This window comes from Mastacembelus armatus, chromosome 16, assembly GCF_900324485.2.
Source record: "Mastacembelus armatus chromosome 16, fMasArm1.2, whole genome shotgun sequence".
Lineage (NCBI taxonomy): Eukaryota > Metazoa > Chordata > Actinopteri > Synbranchiformes > Mastacembelidae > Mastacembelus > Mastacembelus armatus.
This window is the reverse complement of record NC_046648.1, coordinates 8,439,394-8,461,693: the sequence shown is the minus strand read 5'-3', so window position 1 is coordinate 8,461,693 and position 22,300 is coordinate 8,439,394. Positions and strand designations below refer to the sequence as shown.

The 22,300-nt window shown below is 40.6% G+C and overlaps 1 protein-coding gene across 4 annotated transcripts in view; it reads right to left on the bottom strand.

Annotated features, from left to right (window-relative positions):
* Positions 1-18,998, bottom strand: part of oxr1a (oxidation resistance 1a) — a 52,981-nt gene extending 33,983 nt beyond the window's left edge. For all 4 annotated transcript variants that reach the window (XM_026292996.2, XM_026292998.2, XM_026292997.2 and 1 more), the window contains exons 1-2: positions 18,609-18,998; positions 2,662-2,744 (exon numbers count right to left, since the gene is read on the bottom strand). In XM_026292996.2, the coding sequence (XP_026148781.1) occupies positions 2,662-2,744; positions 18,609-18,756 (231 nt within the window). In that variant the 5' untranslated portion in view covers positions 18,757-18,998. The remainder of the gene's footprint in view (positions 1-2,661; positions 2,745-18,608) is intronic.
* Positions 18,999-22,300: the final 3,302 nt, after the last annotated feature.

Sequence of the window (22,300 nt, the reverse complement as noted above, 5' to 3'; positions counted from 1 at the left end):
TTTTCAGACATGTCTTAGGCCATTCCCTCAGGTCAGCCAAACATTAATGGATCAGTATTGTCTAAAACAAAGTTAGTCAAAGTCCAAGTCTCTCTAGTGCACTCTACTGCTATATCTCCTCTCTTGTTAGAAAATAGCAGTGTACAAAATAGCCAGACCTAGCAGCTACTCATTTTTAAAATGACAAATACCACAGGTGGTAGCTGTGAGCAAGTTCACACTAGGCCAAAATAAATCTTGTGGCTTTATTTGCTGTCTGCAAGCCACTATCAGTACTCAGTCAAAGATTGTTTAAAATATAAAGGCAGGCTTGTAAATATAGTATTAGATTAAATTTGGTATTGGTAGAAACCCAATATTAGAAGTTTAGGATCAGGATTAGTTTAACAAAAACCTGATTAGGACATTTCTAATTTCAACTCAAAATCATCAGACTAAACTTCACAATCTGTCTCAGCACCTGAAAACCCATGTTTCTTTCAGCTGTTTAATTTGTTATTAACTATGCCACCATGTTTCAAGATTAATTCCACTTTACTGGAAGAGTGCAATAATATCATTAACAATAGGAAGTTGGTTTAAGGGCAAGGAAGTAACACATGGTAAGTTCTAAGAAAAGCAGCCATCTGCATGTCGTTCTGCATGCGCGCCCTTAAAGTTCAGTCCTTGACATAATAACACAGGTGTGTTTGGAGATGAACGTGTGGCCCACATTTTGTTTGATTTTGACTGGCTGTCCTTTTAGAGGGTCTATGGGAAAAGCTCACCCCTTGCATTGCTCAACTCTGCACTACTTGCTTCACTCTGTCTGTGTCTTTCTGTCTCCTCATCTATCTCTGTTGTTCTCAGAGACTTCAAACACTTCTTTAATTGGATGCAGGTCAGCCAATAGCTGGACTTGGCTGAATAGACTGGTGTTATCAGTGTCTAGGCAGATGGGTTGTAGCTGCTTGGGTTATTTCTCAATATGAAAAAAAGAAAGAGGACACAGAAAGAAGCCTGTGTGTGAGGTAGCAGGGTGAGAGAAGGAGGCAAAGGAAGAGGGAGGGAGATTGTTTTGATAAGGCATTATAAGAGGAAACCCTGCGTTTTGCTACGGGTGCTGGGTGATCGATTATAAACTTATCTGCTGGAGAGCGAAATAAGGAAACATCGCCGGCCGCCCTCCTAGTACAGGAGATGTGTTTAAGATAAAGTTGCTTCTCAGTCACTGGGACACTGTTGGCCATGTGTTGCAATGTACGGGACCGCTTGGTTATGTCACCTAAAGCACTCTTAAAGGCCTGACGTGTCCTGTAGCATGTCAGGCCACAGGACACACAGAGCACTGGCAATGTTCTATGCAAGACAGAGAGAGAGTGTGATGGCTGACAAGAAAAGGGTTGGTATGCTTTGTGACCCCTCCCTGCCCTTGCCCAACTAAATGTCAAAGTTCTCCCTCTTTTTAAAATTTTGTAGTACTTTTGTCCATCTTGCTGATTCTTTCTTGCCTTTCTGCTCATATCAGGACCATGACACAGTGCTTTGACTCTAACAAATACCCTGATGGGTAACACCTGGTTTAATGTGTTCAAGACTCAGAAAGGTAAACAAGAGCCTTGTCAAATAGCAGAATTTAGATGACTGACAGGTTGGGGAGGCAGTGGAAGTGATAATGTCGGTGTTGCTCTGGTGTGGAGATGGGGGAAGGGAGCCAATCACCGTAAAGCCTACAGTATCTTCTGGAGCTAGGAGCAACAATCAGAGACCCCATGGTAAGTAACTGTCAAAAAGGGGGAACGGAATGAGAGGAGGAGACTGGAATGCCAGTGTAACACCACAGAGCTTTCCTTCCTTCAGTATTTTCTCTCTCTCTCCCCTTCCTTTTTTCATCTGCTCTCCTCGACAAACAGTCGGAGCTGAGCTGCAGCTATCCCACTCCTCACCGTTGCCATGAAGAGAGAGGCGCGGAAAGGCAGTCTGATTGCAGCTGGATTTGAGGGTCATTTGAAGAACACAACCAGGCAAAACAGAGCCAGGATCCATTTTCAGTTCATACCAGGGGACCAGAGCCCTTTTTTTCTCTCTCTCTATGACCCCCACTCCCCTCCCATTCTGCTACACAACAGCTAAATCAATAGAAATGACAATGCAGTTGGAAGGTCATTCACAGCCGGCTCTGTGGTGGAATGCTCGCCCATACGTGGCACAGACAAAACAAATACACAGCCTACCAGTCGCTCTTGCCTGTCTGTCCTGCTCTGGTCCAGCTGGAGCAAACGTGCAGAGCTGCTATAATTCCTATCCAATTCCTATACAACAACATGCAAAATGGAGCATAGCGAGGATACGTGTTTCCATAGGCTTTCTGTGAGCTACCCTGCACACCTGTCTGTCTCACACACATGCACTGTTTATGTAAACAGTTCAAGAATGAGGTACACGTGTTAGCAAATTCCACAAAATGCTCTCCCCCCTCACTAATTGGATACCAAGCATGGTCAGACACAGTCCCTACACTACCTAAAAATATAACCAGTAGAGCCAGAATATTACTGGAGCTAGTCAGAGCTACAGAAAGCACCAGCAGCAGACACATACACAGCAGAAGCATGGGATCAGAAAAGCATCACAAACATGTAACAATATAAACACAGGAAGAGTTGCTCAAGCATTACTCACAGAATATTCGATGGTCCCTTTGGGTCTCTGGAACGACATGCGTCTCCCATCCTTCTTCTCTGGAGTCTTCTTCTGGCCGGTATCTGTAAGCAATCGAGGCAAGGTACGCATTACATTCATGTTCCTCTCTCCCCAGCTTGTCACAAGCTGCTGTTTCCCAGCCCTGTGGGTAGACAGCTCATTCGTCAACAGTGAGCGAGCCAGCCAGCGATTTGAGCTGTACGCGGCGGACCACTTTCCTTCTCTCCCTCTCTCTCCTTCTTGCTCTGCTTCTACCCTCCTGCTCTTGAGCTCTCTCTATCACGCTGTCTTCCCCTCGCTCACTCTCTCTCCCATCTTCTTCCTAGCCGACTGTACAGCGCACTGACAGCCACTGAAAGCAGTTCACCTTTCCTTCCTCCCCCTGTTGCCTCTGATGGCAGACAGGGACCAGGTTGACCTCCATCGGGGCACCACTGCCTTGGATACAAGACAGAGAGGAGAAGAGAAAGACGAAATCAGTTGGAAAGCTCAGGATGGAGGAGGGGGAAAGTGGATTCTGAATTGGAGACTGGATGGAGGAAAAGGGAGGGTTCAATGCTACGTGTTGGATCGGTAATGTAATGGGAGGATGTTGGAAGACAGCTGAAGACTGGAGGTGTAAAGTGTTCGTTGTTGTAGCTCTAGTTGTTTTAAGATATTTTTAAGGGAATAGGTTTTCCTGCTTTTGTAAATGAACTAGAAGGTTTGGATGGTCGGAAGACATCACAGCAGAAAATGGAGAATAAAAGAGGTCACTGATGGCAACATGCTTGAGAATAAAAAGAAGTGCAACAGATGGATATATATATATGGGGTTATAGAAAAGGGGTATATGGGGCTGAGAATAGGTAAAAATATAGCTAAAGCTAGATAAAGGTGGATGGAATAATCAAAATCAGGTAGATGAAAGAAAAAACATGACTGGCAATCAAAAGAAACTAGAAGGACACAGTCGGGAACAGAGAAGATCTAGAAAAGGAGCTAACATTGGTTTTTGCCCTGGGGCTCACAACAAGGAGCATGGGAAAACAGACTTGAGAAATGGATAACTTATTGGGTAATGTTGATTGGAAATGCAGACTGTGAAGCCCAAGAAAGTGGCTTGGGGGATGTCATTGTGAATTTATATAAAGGATTTTATTGAGGAACAATGAGTTCTTTACTGAAGTCAGAGTCAGAGCTGTTTCAGTAGAGTAAAGATGATACTGTGGGTTACAATATTAAATGTTGACTGTGTTAGCATAACATTACTTCAACATTTCCTGTGGTTTTAAAGGCTGCATCATCTTAATTCGCTTTCCTTCCTTACTACCTTCCTCGACTCACCCACTTATCATATTTACATTCTCGGTTTCTCAGCATTATATTCTGTGTTTTACTTTTGGATAGGACCAGCAATATCTGAATATTAGTACTTCATTTAATATTAAGGCACCCTCATGGAAATACAATTTGATTGTGTGCCCTGCTAGACTATTGTCTAAATCAACCTGTAATATTATGAACACAATGACTATCGAGTATTGAGATTATCCAGCCATGGGCATGTGCCAAATCAATTATTCAGTATCCAAATGAAAACCTTGGAAGGATGATTACTTGCAGTGGGTGATCACAAATTGGACCTGTGAATTGTAAATGATTGCATTTTAGTTGCTACTTGGAGGAAACACGTCATCCCTGTGATTGCCTGCTTTCCTGTTATGACATATAATCCAACATGTCTCTGTTTAATTAGAGTACATACCACTGTTGCTGACTGCAGGTAAACTGACTGACTGTAAACAGTGGAGGTGTTGGGCCACTTTGTGAGCTGTAGATTTGTGCCATGTTTTTGTTGTAGCTTAATGTGCTTACACACAGTGTAAACACCAAACTGGTGCAATCTGAGTATGGTGAGGGTTAACAAAAGATCACACAAAAATGCCTTAGATATCCAAATAACAGAATAAAAAGAGTGAGAGCGAGTGAAAGTGCAATATGAAGATAAAGACAGACTGAGAAAGTGAAAGAGAATAACAGATATGCATTAGCAGCTGCAGGGGTGTTTGCACATGATGTGCCAGTGACTGGTCTAAAATTAAAGCTCACCGTGGATGGTGGCACATGAATTGGGCATTTTTTTCACACTCTAGCCACACAGGAGAACACAGCACTGTAGCATCTTCAATAACAAAGGCTACGGTTTCATCCCACTCCACAGGAAACCAGGAGCATCTGTTGTCTCTAAATTAGCCCTGTTTCTATAGAAGGAAGCTATGTTTTAAGTCCACCAATCACAGCCTGTTTATTTCATCAAAATCTGCCCACATGATGATGTGATGAATTGTTATTTTCAGTCAAGCACGTTTTTGTCATCAATATGCAGATTGTATTTTAACCCAAGTTAAAATATAATCTGATCCACAGTTTTAGCTTGTGTACTCTAACAGTAAGACGTTGCACATCACACTCTGAGACAGCATGATATAACATACTCAACGTGGCAGAATATGAAGCTGTACCGGACAGGCGTGAAAAAATGGGCCTGGGGCCAGTGCCAATCTAGATAACATAAACACAGTTATCTCTGCTGAACAGCACAGTGGAAGAATTTCTAACAGAAGTGAGCTGAGGTCTCTAGTTATCTAATTTGTTGTTCAACCAAGTAAAACAACAGTTACCACATTGTTAGCTACTGTACTTTACTGTTGTCATGCCCCATACAGCAAGATTTTACTTGACTTTTACTTGGCTGATTAATACAATAACTCTAGGTCAACTGTATGGGAGGAACTGTGTGACCCACTCAGACGTTGAAAGGAGCTGCTGTGTCTCAGGAAGAACAAAGGCTGCCTCTCACCAGTCTGGGATGTTAACAGTCACAAGACGTCATGTATATCTGCACGAACTAATAAAAAAACATGTATGACACTGGCTGGTCCACCACACTACACTGCTGAAAGATGCATGGTGGGTATTAGCGTGGGGAGATTTGTCCACTATCTGTTAGAAAATATGTACTGTGTGTCTGTGATGTGAAAACACATTGACAAATATCTTCAGGACAAAAAAAAATACTAAAATATGTAATTAGTATCTTTTCTCTCTCCAGAAAGTGAAAAAAAGAGAACTGGATTAAAAAAAAAAGTTTTTCAATGGTGTACATCTATCAAATTAAAAGTAACCTTCTCTCTCATTCCTTATTTACATTATTTGGAAACACCAATGAAACTCTCCTCAAAAGAATGTCTTAGTCAACAAGTATGAGGCAGTTGTGCAATAAAGCTCTCTAGCAAGGACATCACTATGAAATGTTTGTGAAGAACAAAACCATGGCAAGTCAGAGATGTCCTTCATAGCTGACATTAAGGTGTGTCCTTGGTGATTAAACATAATAAAAAAAGCAAACAATAAAACACGTCTCTATTAACACGAACTGCAAATATGCACACCACTAGGACTTTGATACGCTTAACAAATCCAGCAGCTGCCAAGGCATGCAATTAATCAGAATGATTCTTGACAAGCGCTAAATGCAAATGCTACTGTATTCGACTCAAAAAACACGCTGTGTTTTGTACCACTGCAATCTGTTGCATATGAATCAGCTGCTAAATATATAGTTCACTTTGTACAGAGCCATGACAAACCGAAGCAGGCAGGGAATAGGGAGTGTCAACAACGATTTGACTAAGATTCCCTTGTGGTCTGATAAAATACACAAGCAGCCATTTTCCCTCTACTCCCTTGTTTTCCCTGCCTGCTGGCTATACGCAATGTTATTTTTAGAAACCTTCTCAACAGTAGAGGAGGCAAGAGTTCTGCACTACAGCCACACTGAACAGGTGCTGTGCTGGACAACTTAGAGCTAGAGACATTCCTCAAAAGTTTGTAAGGGGAGGCGGATTGAGATAGCATATACAGGGGATGGGCACAATAACAGATACACCCTTGAAATATAACTGCTGCACACTGTTTCATAGAGCTTAGACTAGTTAATACTGTAAGATCTGTGGTAATTTAAAAAAAACATTTCCATCGTAAAGTTATGGATTCAGTGGACAGAGAATTACAATTGATTACTATCTACATGTTGTATTGAGGGCAGCACAGTGGGTTAGTGGTTAACACTGTTGCCTCATACCAAGAAGGACCTGGGTTCGCAACCTGGTCAGGAACCTTTGTGGTGTTCGCATGTTCCCCCTGTGCTTGCGTGGGTGTAGTCTGGTTTCCTCCCACAGTCCAAAAACATGTATGGTAGATTGAGTGGTGACTCTAAATCGCCCATAGGAGTGAATGTGAGTGTGTGAGGTTGTTTGTCTCTATGTGGCCTTGTGATGGACTGGTGACCTGAAGGTTTATTTAGGAGAAGCAGAGTATGAGATCAGTACCAGGCTTGGCTCAACCAAAGCAATGCAGCATTGTACAAAAAACAGTTCGGTCTGGTTATACTTTGCAACATAATGTAATTTCTGCTATTTACCTCAAGACTGTCATGATTACTGATTAAATAGTTGGTCCGGGAACGACTTACTAGAGTTTTCTAGAATTTTGTCTGTGAGTTTTACAAATGAACATCCTGTGTTTTTATAACTCCAGTTTCTAACTGAACTGGTCTCACTGGTAAGACAGCTAACATAAAATAACACCCACCACCCAGTGTTGTTTTACCATAGGACAAATGTTTGTCCAGTGGCTCTTTGTGACTGTATTTAGGCAAAGCCATGAGCTAAATACTAATGACAAACTTATGCTGATTTTAAACACGTACAGTATTTTCCATTTTACCATTACAATTTTACCTGAATTTCCCTTTAGAGATTAATAACATTTACCTCATCTTATCTCATCATCTGATCTTAGTTTACAATGTTAGCTAAATTTGACATTATGATAGTACTATATGAAAGGTCAGAGGATTACTAAAGGTATTTCAGTTCATCCTGACAGGTGAAAGAAGGTCTATATCAAATATCATGGCAATTGATCTAACAGTTGTTGAGTTATTCACCTTTGTAACTTTGTTGCTGAGAGCCTATTGAATTTCAACAAAGTAGTCTTCATCCACTTTAATGTCTGTATAAAATGTCATTGCAATCCATCAGCTAGTTGAGGATATATTTTCATCTGGAACGCAGGTGTAGACTGACAAAACAAAAGACCGACTGACTGACAGTGCCAGGCCTAAACCACATCTTCCGCGAAGAGCAACGATGAGATCCTATGGCCACCCAACCAGAGCCCCTCCAACCCCTGACCGCGCCTAGAAATTCTGTCCATAAAGATAATGAACAGAATTGATGACAAAGGGCAGCCCTGGTGGAGTCAGTCACCAGCAATGTGAACCAGTCTCTCACTCTGGTCATACAGGTGCCGGACAGCCCAAAGCAGTGGGCCTCGGGGAGCACTCCCCACATGAGTCCCCGAGGGACACGGTCAAAATACTTCTCCAAGTCCACAAAACACATGTAGACTGGTTCAGCAAATTCCCATGACCCCGGTGAGAGTATAGAGCTGGTCCAGTGTTCCATGACCAGGACAAAAACCACAAATGAGGGGCGTGTCGGTGGGGTTGAGGAGATTTTTGAAGTATTCCTTCCCAAAAAACCCCAACTATGTCCCCAGTCGAGGTCAGCAGCATATCCTCTCCACTGTACACAATGTGAGTAGCACACAGCTTCCCCCTCCTGAGACATTGGACAGTCCGGCAGAATCTCTTCGAGACCGACTGAAAGTCCTTCTCCATGGCCTCCCCAAACTCCTTCCACACCTGAGTTTTTGCTTCTGCAAGTAGTGCTAACTGTGCTGTGCACCGATTGGCCTGCCGATACCTATTAGCTGCCTTGGGGAGTCTCACAAGCCAGCCAAGGTCAGGAGGACTCTTTCTTCAGCCTGATGGCATCCTTTACGTTCAGTGTCCACCACTGAGTTCGAGGAATTCTGCCGCAAGAGGCGCCGATGACTTTACGGCCATAGCTCCGTTCAGCCACTTCGGCAATGGAGGCATGGAACATAGTCCATTCAGAGTCAATGTCCCCAGCCTCCCTCAGGATGTGTGAAAAGCTCAGTCTGAAGTGTCTCTGCCAGACGTTCCCAACACACCCTCGGTATGCATTTGGGCCAGCCAGGTCTGTCCAGCTTCCTCCCCCACCACTGGATCCAATGGTATTTCGTTACTTTCCACTGCTGAGGTAAGGTTTTTCCACCTGAACATGTATTGATTCTCTGGCACCTCTCTCAAACCATCCACCTTCTCTGCCCAAAATATGTACATCATTGTCTTCAAATGAGGGGCCTGTGTCCTTTAAATTGTTCACCTAACAAGCCTATTCAGGCCAAGTGTGAAGTGAAACTAACTCAGATATGTCCGTCTGACGACTCTCGCCTCAATTACACAGTCCACCTAACAGGCTTATTCAGGTTCGTGGAGAGAAACCAAACTTAAAGATAAGTTTGATTGATAAGTTCCTACCAGCTTTCCCTTAGATTGATGAAGCTACTCGGATGAGTGGTGAAACATTTCGACCTAAATAACTAGAGTCCAGTTGCCATGACTCAGTTCCTAGATAACTTCATCTGGATGACTGAGAATCTTCACAGACTAGGAGGAGGTGGTTAACAAGCGATGAGTATGGGTCTGAAAGTGGGTTCCAAAGCAACCAGCACCTGGCTGGGTGATGGTTGGGTTACAAATCGTTAGTTATGAAATCATACTTTAAGTCAAGAGTCTGCGTAAAAGAAAGTATACACTGTAAAATGCTTACTCAAATAAAACAGGAAAAGTGCTGACTATCACACAGTGACAAGCTCTGCCTTTAAAGCTTAGCTGGTGGTACTCTTATCGTGACACCCAGTCATTAGGCAGACAGGACAACTTTACTGCAGTGAAGTGGAGCTACGAGTTTCATGGGCCTCTTTCTCGTGTGCTGAAGAAAGTCATCTATTATGTATCATACGCTATAGTACAATACTTTTATCATGTGTTGTAAGAAAAGAATCAATATAGTTTAGTAGTGAGGTGAGTGGCCAAGTTCCCTGATGTAAAGACCATGCTGTTTGAGAGAGTAATCCCTTTCCTAATACTTGACTTCATTCAAAAGTATATAGACACTGCCCTCACTGATCCCTTGCTGACAGGACAGCATACGAATTGTTTATCTTGCTGAATGCTGTCATTATACTAAAAGAAAGAGCATGGTTTTTATTTGAGGTTGCTAAAAGACAGGGGGAGTACTTCAGTAAGGAGGACATACAGTTAGTTGTACCAGTCTAAAATGGCCAGATCACAGTCAATAAAGTCATTCTGTTTTTCTATACACTTTTTAATACTTTAAATGTCTCCAAATAATTACACTTATGGATCTTCTAATCACCTCTCATATTGCAAGTTGCATGAAGATAAAAGCAATGTATCAAACCAACATCTGCAAATGTCAGTTTTCCTAATCAACAGTCCTGCATTCTCAGAGGTCTTATGAATACCACTATGTAGTAGAAAATTGCCAACAGCACTTTATTAAGAAACATTATTGCTCTGTATCTATACTATAGTGCTGGTATAAGTGAACACAGTGTGTTTGTATTAGGCTACGTCTCTGTGTCAACACTCTCAGTACCACTCAGTTCTATATTACACTGCCAACCTTCACAGGGCATCCTATACTAAGCTGTGGGCAAGTCCATGCTAGAACAGGAGACACTGGATCTGCCCTGTCCTCTCATTAACACTTTCCCCGTGCTGACTAAATGTGCTCGTGTAGTGCTGCTAAGTTTTAGTTCACACTGCAACATGTTTCTCTTTCCACATAAAGAGGACTCCAGTCTGTACAGAAGGGTATTAGTGTTAACGCACACTCATTTTCAATTTATATTCTGACCGCATGTACATGGCTGTCGCTATGGATAATTAAATAGGAGGAAGTATTATTCAAAAAATAAAGAGGGGTAAACCTTTTACCTGTCTGCATTAAGAGTTTGTGAGATTATGGGCAAACTGCTCCACATCTTTGCTCTGAATGAAAATGAGTTGATGCTCCTGTAATCATGATAATCTATTAACCATAACCTGCCAGGCTATAATGATAATAATAAAAATAATCATAAAATTATTATTACTACTACACAAATTAACAATACACTTAGTCTCCAAATTAGTTGGCTCCATTTCATTTGTGTTATTCATATTTAATATCTTACAAAAGAATATGCAACGCAGAAACAGACATTATTCTTGTTCTCAATATTCAATATTATTCTTGTTCTGTATTCACAAAAACAGTTTACTAAACTTATAAGTCAATAGTCCATAGGCATAAACTGATGAACTGTTTCCAGCTTCACAGTTGTGATGAGTTGCTATTTTCTTTGTTAAATACCAATGTAAAACAATTACCTTTGAGCATCACACTGTTTTGTCAGTACCATAAAACAAGTACTATTTAGATGTATCCTTTGGCTATGACGTATTTAACCTCTGTTTCAGCAGATGTAATGTTTGTAAGCCTAGAAAAAAAAGAGGGAAACACAAAATTCAGGTTTCCATATATGAAGAAACAATATCTTCCATCCCAGTAAAACTATATGTGACAAGTAGTTTCTCACTAAATCACAGTGGACTTTGAACTTTTCCACACAGGTTCATACAGCTGAAAACAGGAGGTCCCACCTGAGCATCAGACTTCTTCTAGACTCACTAATCACACCGTGACTCCTCCAACCTTTGGCACTTGCGGGTTTTGCACTTTGAGCAGTATTTATTTCCAAGCCAAAGTTGGGAGTGGGAGGATGATGAATTCTATGGCTGAGGTCTAACTCTGCACTGGCTGGATCGATGATATATGTACATAATGTACACTGGCTGTAGATTCCACAACTCATTACCATGACAGTAATGCAGTGCCAGGTCTTGACTGATGTGTAATAATATGCTAAATGATATGATTATGTAATATGCCTTAATTAATGAAACAATCTTTGAACTGTCTCATGAGAAAACTTGTGGGAAAAAGCTGATGGTAGCAAACAGAGCAGCTTTGGCATGAACATCCTTGTGTTGTCCACCTCTATGTTACAAAAGCACATTTTTACTGGTTTACGTCACTCTTTGGAGACCTGGCGCTCTGCATCTCGACAGCAACACTAACCTCTCAGGTTACAGCTACAATCAATAGCCAGAGAAGTGATGAGCTCAGCAGTGAGAAACACAGACTCTGCATTATCAGACTGAGCCAAAAGCAAAGAAGTCAAGATCTGAGCAGGCTTCCATGTGCTAGAGGCCAGATGCAGATACAAGGAGAGAGTCGCAATACACTGGTGAATACTGGGGTTACATGCATATATTTATAAGCATTTCTAACACATGCATTTAAATCAGGGCTGAGAAGTAACATTTACTCAAGTACTGTACTTCAAAAAGGCCTGGGCCATCTTGTCTGACCATTGATCACCACCTTGTGGACTGTCGGTTGCATAAGTGTGCATAACTTTGTGCATCTGCTTTGTCTTCAAGCTGTAGACCACTGGTCCCCAACCCTGGTCCTGGAGGTTGGGAACATTGAGTCCAAATGTCCCATGTTCTCGACCTCCATTGTTCATGAGTGAGGGAGGAACAGAATGTGAGATTGACAGACGGTGCATCTGCAACAGTAATGTGGTCGATGAACCAGTCCACTGTGGTGAAGAAGGAGCTGAGACGAAAGGCAAAGATCTCAATTTACTGATCAATCTACGTTCCAACTCTCACTCATGAGCTTTGGGTTGTGACCGAAAGGACAAGCTCTCGGATACAAGCGGCTGAAATGAGCTTCCTTCGCAGGGTGGCCGGGCGCTCCCTTAGAGATAGGGTGACGAGCCCGGGCACCCGGGAGGAGCTTGGAGCATTGAGAGGAGCCAGCTGAGGCAGCTCAGGCATCAGTTCCGGATGCCTCCTGGGCAACTCCCTGAGGAGGCGTTTCGGGTATGTCTCAATGGGAGAAGACCTAGGACATGCTGGAGGGACTATGTCTCTCGGCTGGCCTGGGAGGAAGTGACATGGGAAAAGGAAGTCCGGGCATCTCTGCTTAGGCTACTGCCTACTGATAAGCGGAAGAAAATGGATGGATGGATGGATAACTTGGACTAAAATACTTTAATACTTTGAATTTTGTACAAATTTAGCAAAACTACATAACTATAAACTATATTACCGAGCGTTAATGCTTACTAATTTGACTACTTAGGAGGTGGATATTTTATACTTTTGGACAGGGCCAGGCTAACTGTTTCCAGCCTTTATGCTAAGCCAAGTTATCTGGCAGCAGGACTGTTTCCTGTATCATACAGACACTGAAGTGGTATCAATCACTATTAACCCTCAGCAAAAAAAAAAAAGACTTGCAATTTCCAAAATGTCAAACTATTCTCAAAAGATGTCACTAATCTAGTAGTAATAAATAAGTAATAAATAATAAATAATAATAATAATAAATAATAAATAATAAGTAAATCTTATCATTCTTGCTTTAATTGATTAATTTTATTCATTTTTAATTCTTATATAAACTTAATAAGCAAACGATCAGAAAATCTTTCCTACTGCTGCATTAAACAGAGGTAACATGAGTCAGTAGAATGTGCCGCAATGTGCACCTCCCATCTGTTTCACCAGCACAGACAGCTTATTTTCCATTTAACCAGACAGGTCTGCTGAGATCAAGAGGAAAAAATGAAGACAGCGTCTCCTCAAATCCACTCCCCTTGTGTGACTAACTATCACACAAGGGGAGTGAGACTCAGTCAACAGTTTTACTGCCAAATGTTTATACTTTTCAATGCACCAACCTTAGAGGGAGAAGAGGTAACAAGAATAATAACTCAGATGGGGGGAAAAAAAGTGAAATTCCTCTCATAATTTCCCTTTCCCTGAGTGACACATTTAAAACTATACAAAAAACAACATAAGTCAGCATGCTTGTCAAACATTCACCCCTGTTCAAAGAGGAAGGATGACCATTGACCTCACTACAGAAGTAAACCAAGTACTACTAGGAGTTACTGAAAGTGCAAATATTTCCTTTGCACTATTTTGTCATGCTGGTCTGCAAAAGTAGTTTACAGTTTAGTTTGCAATTCATATCACTCTCCCTCCCTGTGTTTGCTGTTTGAATGCAAAAAGACCAAGAACAAGCCAAACTACAAGCTAAATACTTCAACATGAACAGACATTACAAATCTGCATACTAGAATTTTGTTTAAGCAACCTGGGAGCTATTTATTTTAATAACGTTAAATTTGGAAGTCACATAGTTCTCCACTGGCTCCTTATTACAACTGAATATAAATTTCTAGTAATGGAAAAGCAGTCGTAACCATGGATCACATAAACCTGTTCACATAACTGGCTCACAGAAATCATTATCCTCATATCATTTAATCAAGAGTTAACTAAACTCTTGTTTGAGAAATGATAAAATATATAAAAAATACATATATAAATACAAATGATGACCTACTATGATCCCAACAGTGAAAACTGTTAAATACAATATGAACAGGATTAGGGGAAACTTCAAAAAACTAGTTAATGTCACATCCATGTAGTCTACAGTGTTGTTTCTATGTTTTGTCATAATTTGTGTCACATTTCAAGCCTTTCATTGTGTTGTTTAACATGTCATGGTCATGTCACAGTATGTCGCAGTCAGCTCTCCTCCATCATCATATCCACTTTCCATCAACAGTTGTTACTACTAAACTCAGCTTCTGTGCCTCTCTTTTCATTTGTATTTGTTTTTCTCTCTACACTCACGTCTAGTTTTCCTCATCCTGTTAGTGGGACAGACTGTCCTCATTTCAATGACAATGTCCTTGGAGAAAGTCAGTATGGCCATCAATACTGCTGCCTCCTGAAACACAGACCAGCTTATGTGGTCAAAGCATCCTTGAAAACAAAGAGAACAGTCAGGTTCAGACCCTGCAGAGTTCTGTCAGATCAAAGCAGGTGCACAATCTTGTGGTGTGGAGATCCCGCTGGGACTCATATCACTTAAGTTTCCTTGACAGAACCAAGACTGATTTCAGGACATACAGATAGAAACTGGCCAAGGACATTTAGGGATATTAAGGTAATTAAAATCATCTATTACAGTGCAGAGAGCTGCAGCAGATTGTACATTCTGAATCATCCTCATAATTGCAGCAGAGTTACAGAGTTGTACTGAATGTGAACAGTGACAATTAGGTGAACCGCCTGGGGACAGAAAGAACTTAGAGATGCAGAGAGGAGTATAGTGTCAGGAGGACAACACTGCTCTTGCTCCATGGTCCTGGTGAAACATCTGCTATTAATATACAACACACACAAGCTGTGTGTGTGATATTAAGGCCAATTCACAGCTGCAGTATTCCCAAAAAAGCTCATGTTTCAATCAATCTGCTGTGTTTAAATATGACAAAATGCATGGATCATAGTACCTAATCAGGAGGAGAAAACAATGAGTTTCCACCAGGCAAGTCTGATAACATAAGCTGTCCCACATTTTCTGCAGTGGGGCATCTTAGAGCCGCAGTAGTTCCAAACATGGCTGCTGTGAACCCTACAGGGTCACATGAGAAATCTGAGGTTTAGAAAGGCAATTAATGACAGGATATTTTTTAAAATGAGTGCAGATGCTCCGTCATTTTCCCTTGTTTCTTGCTTATATAGTGAATTACTAATTACTGAGTTCCATAAAAATGATTAGAAAATATATAAGCATATCTTTTTACCAGATGTTTTGGTGTCAACCCATTCATACGTGCAACCACTGATAATGGGTCTTAAGTGACATTGCTATATTTTAAGAGGCCTCAAGTTAAAGAAATATGATTGGGAAATACTATCGTAGAGCATCTTTCAAAATCTAACCTATAGCATGCTGCTCATTACATAGAAGCTACATGCAGCCTCAGCTGTGAACAAAAAAAGAAAGAGAAGTTAAACTGCACTCTTTCAGAAAGTACTTGGTATCACTTTCTGTAAATCCTTAATATACATGGACTTTTCCCCATCAAGTCTTCCATCTCCAACAAAGATTGCATCAGTACATCCTAACCTCAGATCACTGCATTGACTCTGCTTTAGAAATCCGAAGCAATATAAAATACCTGTGTTATGGATGAAATGACAGTTCCAGGGGATTCAAATAAAAAGCATATTATCCAGATGTCTTTCTAGTTTCTTCACACAGTGCCATGATCAAATCAGCAGAACGAAAGTGCATCACAAGCGCACACTACTGTACCTGTTCAACTAGTGTCAATTTGCAGGACACAGAGGGGAGGGACATGTGCTGCCGATTACAGCTGGTGTTTGTTGGAGGACAAACATCTGCTTGTGTTCTAGCATGTGTTTTTAAATGCCTGCAGATGTGACAACTCTGTGTTTAGCAAATTCTACCACTCTAGTACTATTTTTTAATCTCAGTGTCACATTTTTGCATGTAAGCCTGAAGGAATTTGTAGACAGCTTTTGCATGGCTGTTCAGATCAAGCACTACTGTTATGTGTAGTGTATCTGCCAGATAAACCAATACCAGAGGTGGTCTCTGTGATGTTGACAATTGTAGACATAGAAATAACACACTACTACAATTTTGTATGTTGCAATTCATCATGTTATACTGTAGGTGAAAGCAAATATTCTTTTGTCTCTTTTAATAATCTGTTCCAGTGATAGAGCCACAATGTCCCAGTTCCACTTACCAAAATTGTGAATTCAGACATGTGATTTCACAATAAATCTGCAAAAGCTCAGGGCTGTGTGAAATCGGAACAGGCCTGAAAGTTCCCAGACATACTTCTTTGGTTTGATAGAAGGAGTAGCCCACAATTTTTATTGTTTAACTGGAAACGCATTAAATTTTTGTTATAATTTATTTTTAAAAATTATGTAAGTGCTGAATTCACCTAAGTTTACATGCACATAGAAGCAAATACGGTGTCTAGGCTTTTCTATAAAATGCCTCTCTGGATTTCTGAAAATTTAGATGAATTTTTTTTGTCAATATTGTACATTTTATAAACCAAATACCATAATTCACTGACCCCACATTTCACTTCTTAATCTTCATTTAGTGTATGGAGCTCACTTAGGTGTCATCAGGGATAAATTGTAGAACTTTGGTCAACTAGTAACAAGTAATATAAAACGAGAGATTTTAATGCCCATCTCAGTTCAAGCCTCAGTTTTTTAAATTCACATGAACTATGCACTTCACGACCCGGCCCCGGATAAGCGGTAGAAGATGGATGGATATGCACTTCACATCATAACAGAAATGTCTCAGCAGTGACATCAAAGTCTGGTGCTTAGGACGGGCAGTGGAACTGTGTTCATCCTGTCACCTGTGGTTTACTCACTACCTCAAATGCCCACACTTGACTCTGTCATCTTTTCACTTCCACTACTTGACTCCATGTCTGCTTAGTCTCATTCTTCCCCTGGAGCAGGCCAGTAGCCCGCAGATACATGCTGCCCCCATGGTCCATTCTGCTATTGGACGAGAGAGGCACAGGGACTGCTAATGAACCCGACTGCCATCGGTTGCGTTTCATGAGCAGCAGAGCATGCATTTGATTAATATTTGTCCTAATTAGATTGAACAATTAACCTGCCTGCCACTAAGATCATGGGCCCAATGACTCTGCATGAGGCACAAACCCCAGTACGCTAAAACCAGAGCACGGTGTGTGTGTCCTCACACCGTGCCTTCCACTGTGTTTTCAGACCTTACTGCAAGCTCAGATCCGTTTCTATGTTTTTATTTCAGTGGTGCTACATTACTACGCATTTAATTCAAAGTCAGAGCAGGTACCGATGGGTCTCGTAATAAATGATATGAGAGAGGCAAAGCAGAAGGGTTAAATAACCAATCTTCATTAACATACTGAAAGATACTGAAAAGCCTTGAGGACACGCTTGGTTAAAGCATGTGCTGCCTGCTGATCTGAAATATTTGGGATTCCTCAGCTGTTACAGGCAACGTGTCTTCACAACAAAGTGGACAGACAGAGAGCAGCCATTGAGGACATATTAAGAGGCACGCTGAGAAGTTAGAATCTGTTGTAGAAATAGGAAATCAGACAGTGAAGCAAGCATCCAAACCCCCCAGTCCTGTGACTACACTGTCCAGGAAGTCTTCCACATCATGTGTGCAACAGCTAGTGTTGCATAATGCATCTGCCTCCCCTGTTCAGACTAATGCATATGATACACACGCATGACTCCAAAGTTACATATAATGTTGGTAAGTGCTGTGTAAAAAAAGAAAATGGGTTGGTGATTTGTAGACTTCCACATACTTCTTTTTTACAGAAAATGTAAAAGGACATTTTTTAATCCATTAACAGCTGTTCCTTACGTACTACCTGAGTACTACATAGTAAAGTTTTCGTGCCACAGACTCTAATATTGTTTACTAGTTTCAAGACGCTGAAAAACAACGTATGCGTGACTAAAGCTGGGGGTGTGTCTGAGAGTTAGAAACCTCGTCAAGTATTTCTCCAGCTGTAAATGTCACATGTTATATCATGTAGTACTAGTCTTTCTCTCAGTACTTTAAAACGTTGCTGCAGACTGTCAATAAACTTTGCATGTTTCTTCAGAAACAATGAAGGAGCCGTAGCCCATATTAGTGGCGGAAATAGTCAGTGAGGCGAAACTACTGTACATGAAGGTTAAAAGTTTTAGATCTACTGAAATAAGCAACACTGAATGACTAGAACTTGGCCGAAATCATTAGTGGCAGTTACTGTTTAATCCTAGACCATAAAATATGTTGTAGTGGGTAAGAAAAATATGTAAGAGAAAGATGAAACATTTAAACCGGACGATTTTAAAGGGGATCTGGAAGTAGACTCTGCAGGAAGCGTATGCATGCATGACTACGTGTTCTCCAGACCAGACCCGACCTGAATGTTAGACCGACCTGTTTTGGTGTGGACTGTGACGGTGTTACTGTGTGTTGTCCCAGCATGGTGCTGCTCAATCTGGACACTGTCCTGTCCCGGTGTCCCAGGCCATAGTCTCTGGATGATTCTTGCACCGCCGCCCGTAAAATAACTTAGGTAGTCCATAGCCCCCACTGCTGCCAGACCTAGCTCAGTTAGCTAACAACACAGCTTTAAAATGCTTTTAAAAACCCGTGCTCATTGCCCAAGTCAACTCGTTGGCACAAAGACACCGACTCCAACTCGTGGTGCGAAAAGCCTCCACCACCCGACACATTCCATAACAGGAACTATCTCAAATGCGTCAACGAGCGCAACTTTTTTTCACTCCTGTGTGCAACGCAGTTTGGCAATGGGCTGGCTCGGTTTACAGCTCTGTGGACTTTACTGACTGTGTGGTCGAGTGGAGAGGTTCTGTTATATCGGTCCCGATTTAAGGAAAACTTCAAAACAATTTTATAAAAAAAAAAACTATATAATTAATAATATAATATACACAAAAGTGAAATCATGTTGGTTTAGAAAAGATGCAATGAAACTATTCCTGCTGACGAGTTTGCTGAGGATGTTTGTATGAGAGTTTTGTTTTAACCATCGTGTGGTAATACTCTGTTACAAGTCAGTTACAATGTTTTGCATTCAAAATGTTCTTTAGGTAAAAGTAATCAATTAGCATCCAATATATTTCAAGTAATAAAAGTAAAAGTACTCAATGGCCTATTTCACATTAATGTATATATGATAATGATTATGATAATGATGCATATGACCACTCTAATGTTGTAGTTGGTACAGATGGAGATAATGTTAACTACTTATTATGTAATTCTGTATTATTCTTTGATACTTAATAAATTAACTAAAGTTATGAAAGAAAGTTAGTGGGATAAAAAGCACAATGTTTATCTCTGAGTGACATTAAAGTATGAATTAGAAGAAAATACTAAAAATACTATACAAATACATCAAGTACAGCACAGTAAATGCACAGCACACGTAAAACAGTTCAAAACTGTTTAGAAATGCTGTGCATGACTGTCTCATCTATAATGTGTAAGGTTTTGCTTTGATTTTTTTTTTATAGCTACAGGTTAGAGCAGACTAGTTGATTAATCAGTCTAAAAAATAATTGCCAAATATATTGGTAATCAATTAATTGCTTAAAATGTTTTTAAGTAAAAAAAGCCAAACATTTGATTCACTATAGGCTCTCAAATGGTAAAATTAGCTGCTTTTCTTGGTCATGCATAGCACATTGATTATTTTGGGGCGCCTGGAGTGTCATTTATTGATGTTGCCATGTGATGGACATTTGGCAGTGTTTTCTGTCATTGTATTGGCCAAATGATTATGTAATTAAATCTAGAAAATAGTAGAGGTAATAAAGTTTACTGCCCTTTTTGGTATGCAAAAAATCTCACAAAGGAAAAAACGATTCACTTCTTTATTCTATGTTTATTTATTGATTAATTGGGCCAAACTCATTCTCTATATTCTCTTTTGCAGCTATTTTCATACACCTACTACATGTCATTTAAAATAAAGAGTGAGTTACAGATTCAGTGGTTGATTGAAGGCAGACTTATAAATTGTTATAACTCAGATTAAGGATATAAAAAATAAACCTTAAAAACTCTTCACAAATGAATAGATAAATATATGCACAAAAATGCAATCCAACCCAGCCCACACTAATTCCCAGACTGTTGCTGGGACATTGCACAGCTGTCATGTGTGGGGTCAGGAGAAAGACATCCAGCTGACTCCCACCATAACAACATTGTGACAAATTGAGACTTTCCCATTCAGAGCCACAGTACACTTCAGCATCTGCCGGCAACTCGAAAGGGGCATTGGCAACTCTAAGACCTGTGACATCTAGCTGTCTGCTTGTCTAGTGAAGGGTAGAAGGAGATGGCATTTGTGATGCACAAATGAATGACCAACAGACCAGAACGGGGTGTAATAATTGGGCAGAAGAGTCAGGTAGTGAACTGGAAAGACTGTGATGCATTATTCATTTTAAGGCTAGAGCTGTGGTGAGACAGGAGTCAGAAGTGTAAAGAAATCCTTTAATGTTTCAAACAAATTAGAAAAGTGATCAGAATGGGTGACCCTGCTCCATTTTTTTCACTCACAAAGGTGAAGCTGGATTTTTTTTTTTTTTTTGCAAACTGTAATCTGACAGGAATATTGCCTGTGTTTCATTTCTGGCATCTGAGGTTGGAACAGGTTTTATAAGTGAGCATGTTGAACCAGTGTGATTTGAGACTGAGTCAGGGCTCAATTAAAACTGAATGTGCTCCATCTGCTGGTTACACTGGGCAATGCAGATTTGAATGTCTTTCCTCAGTGAAAGACACTGAACACATGAGACGGTGTTAACAGAAAAAATAAACTTTATATGCTTTATAATGTATTTATCCAGCATATATTTGAGTATGTAAGTACATCTGCTCCTCCCTAACTTGCTATTGACAAAGATCTCTAAAATGTGCAAACATGCAGGAATTTAACTAATGACTACTTTCAGCATTGATACTATCTGTATTTTTATTGATTAATCAGGAGCTAGTTAATAAATTGTAACATTTAAATAATAAAATAATTTAACAAAACTTGTCAATTTTTTTTTTATATTTAGCAGCTGACTTTCTGTAACTCACCTAATCAGTAAATCAGCAAATCACTGAGCACTTCAGCTAAGGTGGAGTTCTGTAGAATAAAATATGTTGTGGTTTTATTACCGTTTGAAATGATAGCATGAATAGCATGTAATCCAGCCAATCTAATTTCAGTGTTCAAAGCAGTTTTCTAACTTGAGTCCCTTTGTACAAAGTTTTGGCAACAGCTGTGTCATTGAAGTATTAGACCCTTGATGGACTTTCTGTTGGTTGATTTCCACTCTTAACTTGCACAGGGCCCTGCTGGTACACTTGGCACTCAGACAGTGTATCTAGATGGGGCTCAGACTGTCCAAGTGCCACCCCACAGGGCATTTAAGCTGCGTGATATACTGTGCTGCTGTACTGCTACCCAGAGCGTTCATCAAATCACCCATAACATCCTCCTAGACAACCAGAGCATGTTCCTCCTCTCAGCATTTCAGCATCATAAGTTGAAAGATACCATTTGTAGCAGTACTGTCCAAACAATAAAGGTTATTGTCGGCACAAAAATCTATAAAGACCTCCTCCACTCTGTAATTAAGCTTTAGTGTGACTAAATATGGTAAATGAAAGAATCCCCTCTGTGCATGTCCGACACCATCAGCCTCATTGCATGGAAATTATGTAAGTTACTTTGTTCTATTTAAGCTGTCATGTTTGGTGTATGTCTGTATGTCACTGTTTTCTGTGTTTCTCTGGTGATTAAAGAGACTTTGACTTTCTATTTCAGTAGATCTAAAACACAAGTCATAAAATAACCTTACTGATTAACTTATCTAACATGATCAAGTCAGCATTTTACAGGGCAGCACTGTACTAGTCAGGGAATCATTCGCAAAGTCTTGTTATCCAAGCACATGTATAAAAACCTCGTGGTGTCAGCAGCTGCCAGCAAAAGCCCTGAGAGGGTCTTGTGTGTCAGGCTTTGTCATCCTTTGGGAGCGCTGCACTGGGGAGTGACTGTTTATCTCAGCAGTTTCCCATTGAGAGCAAGGTAGGCT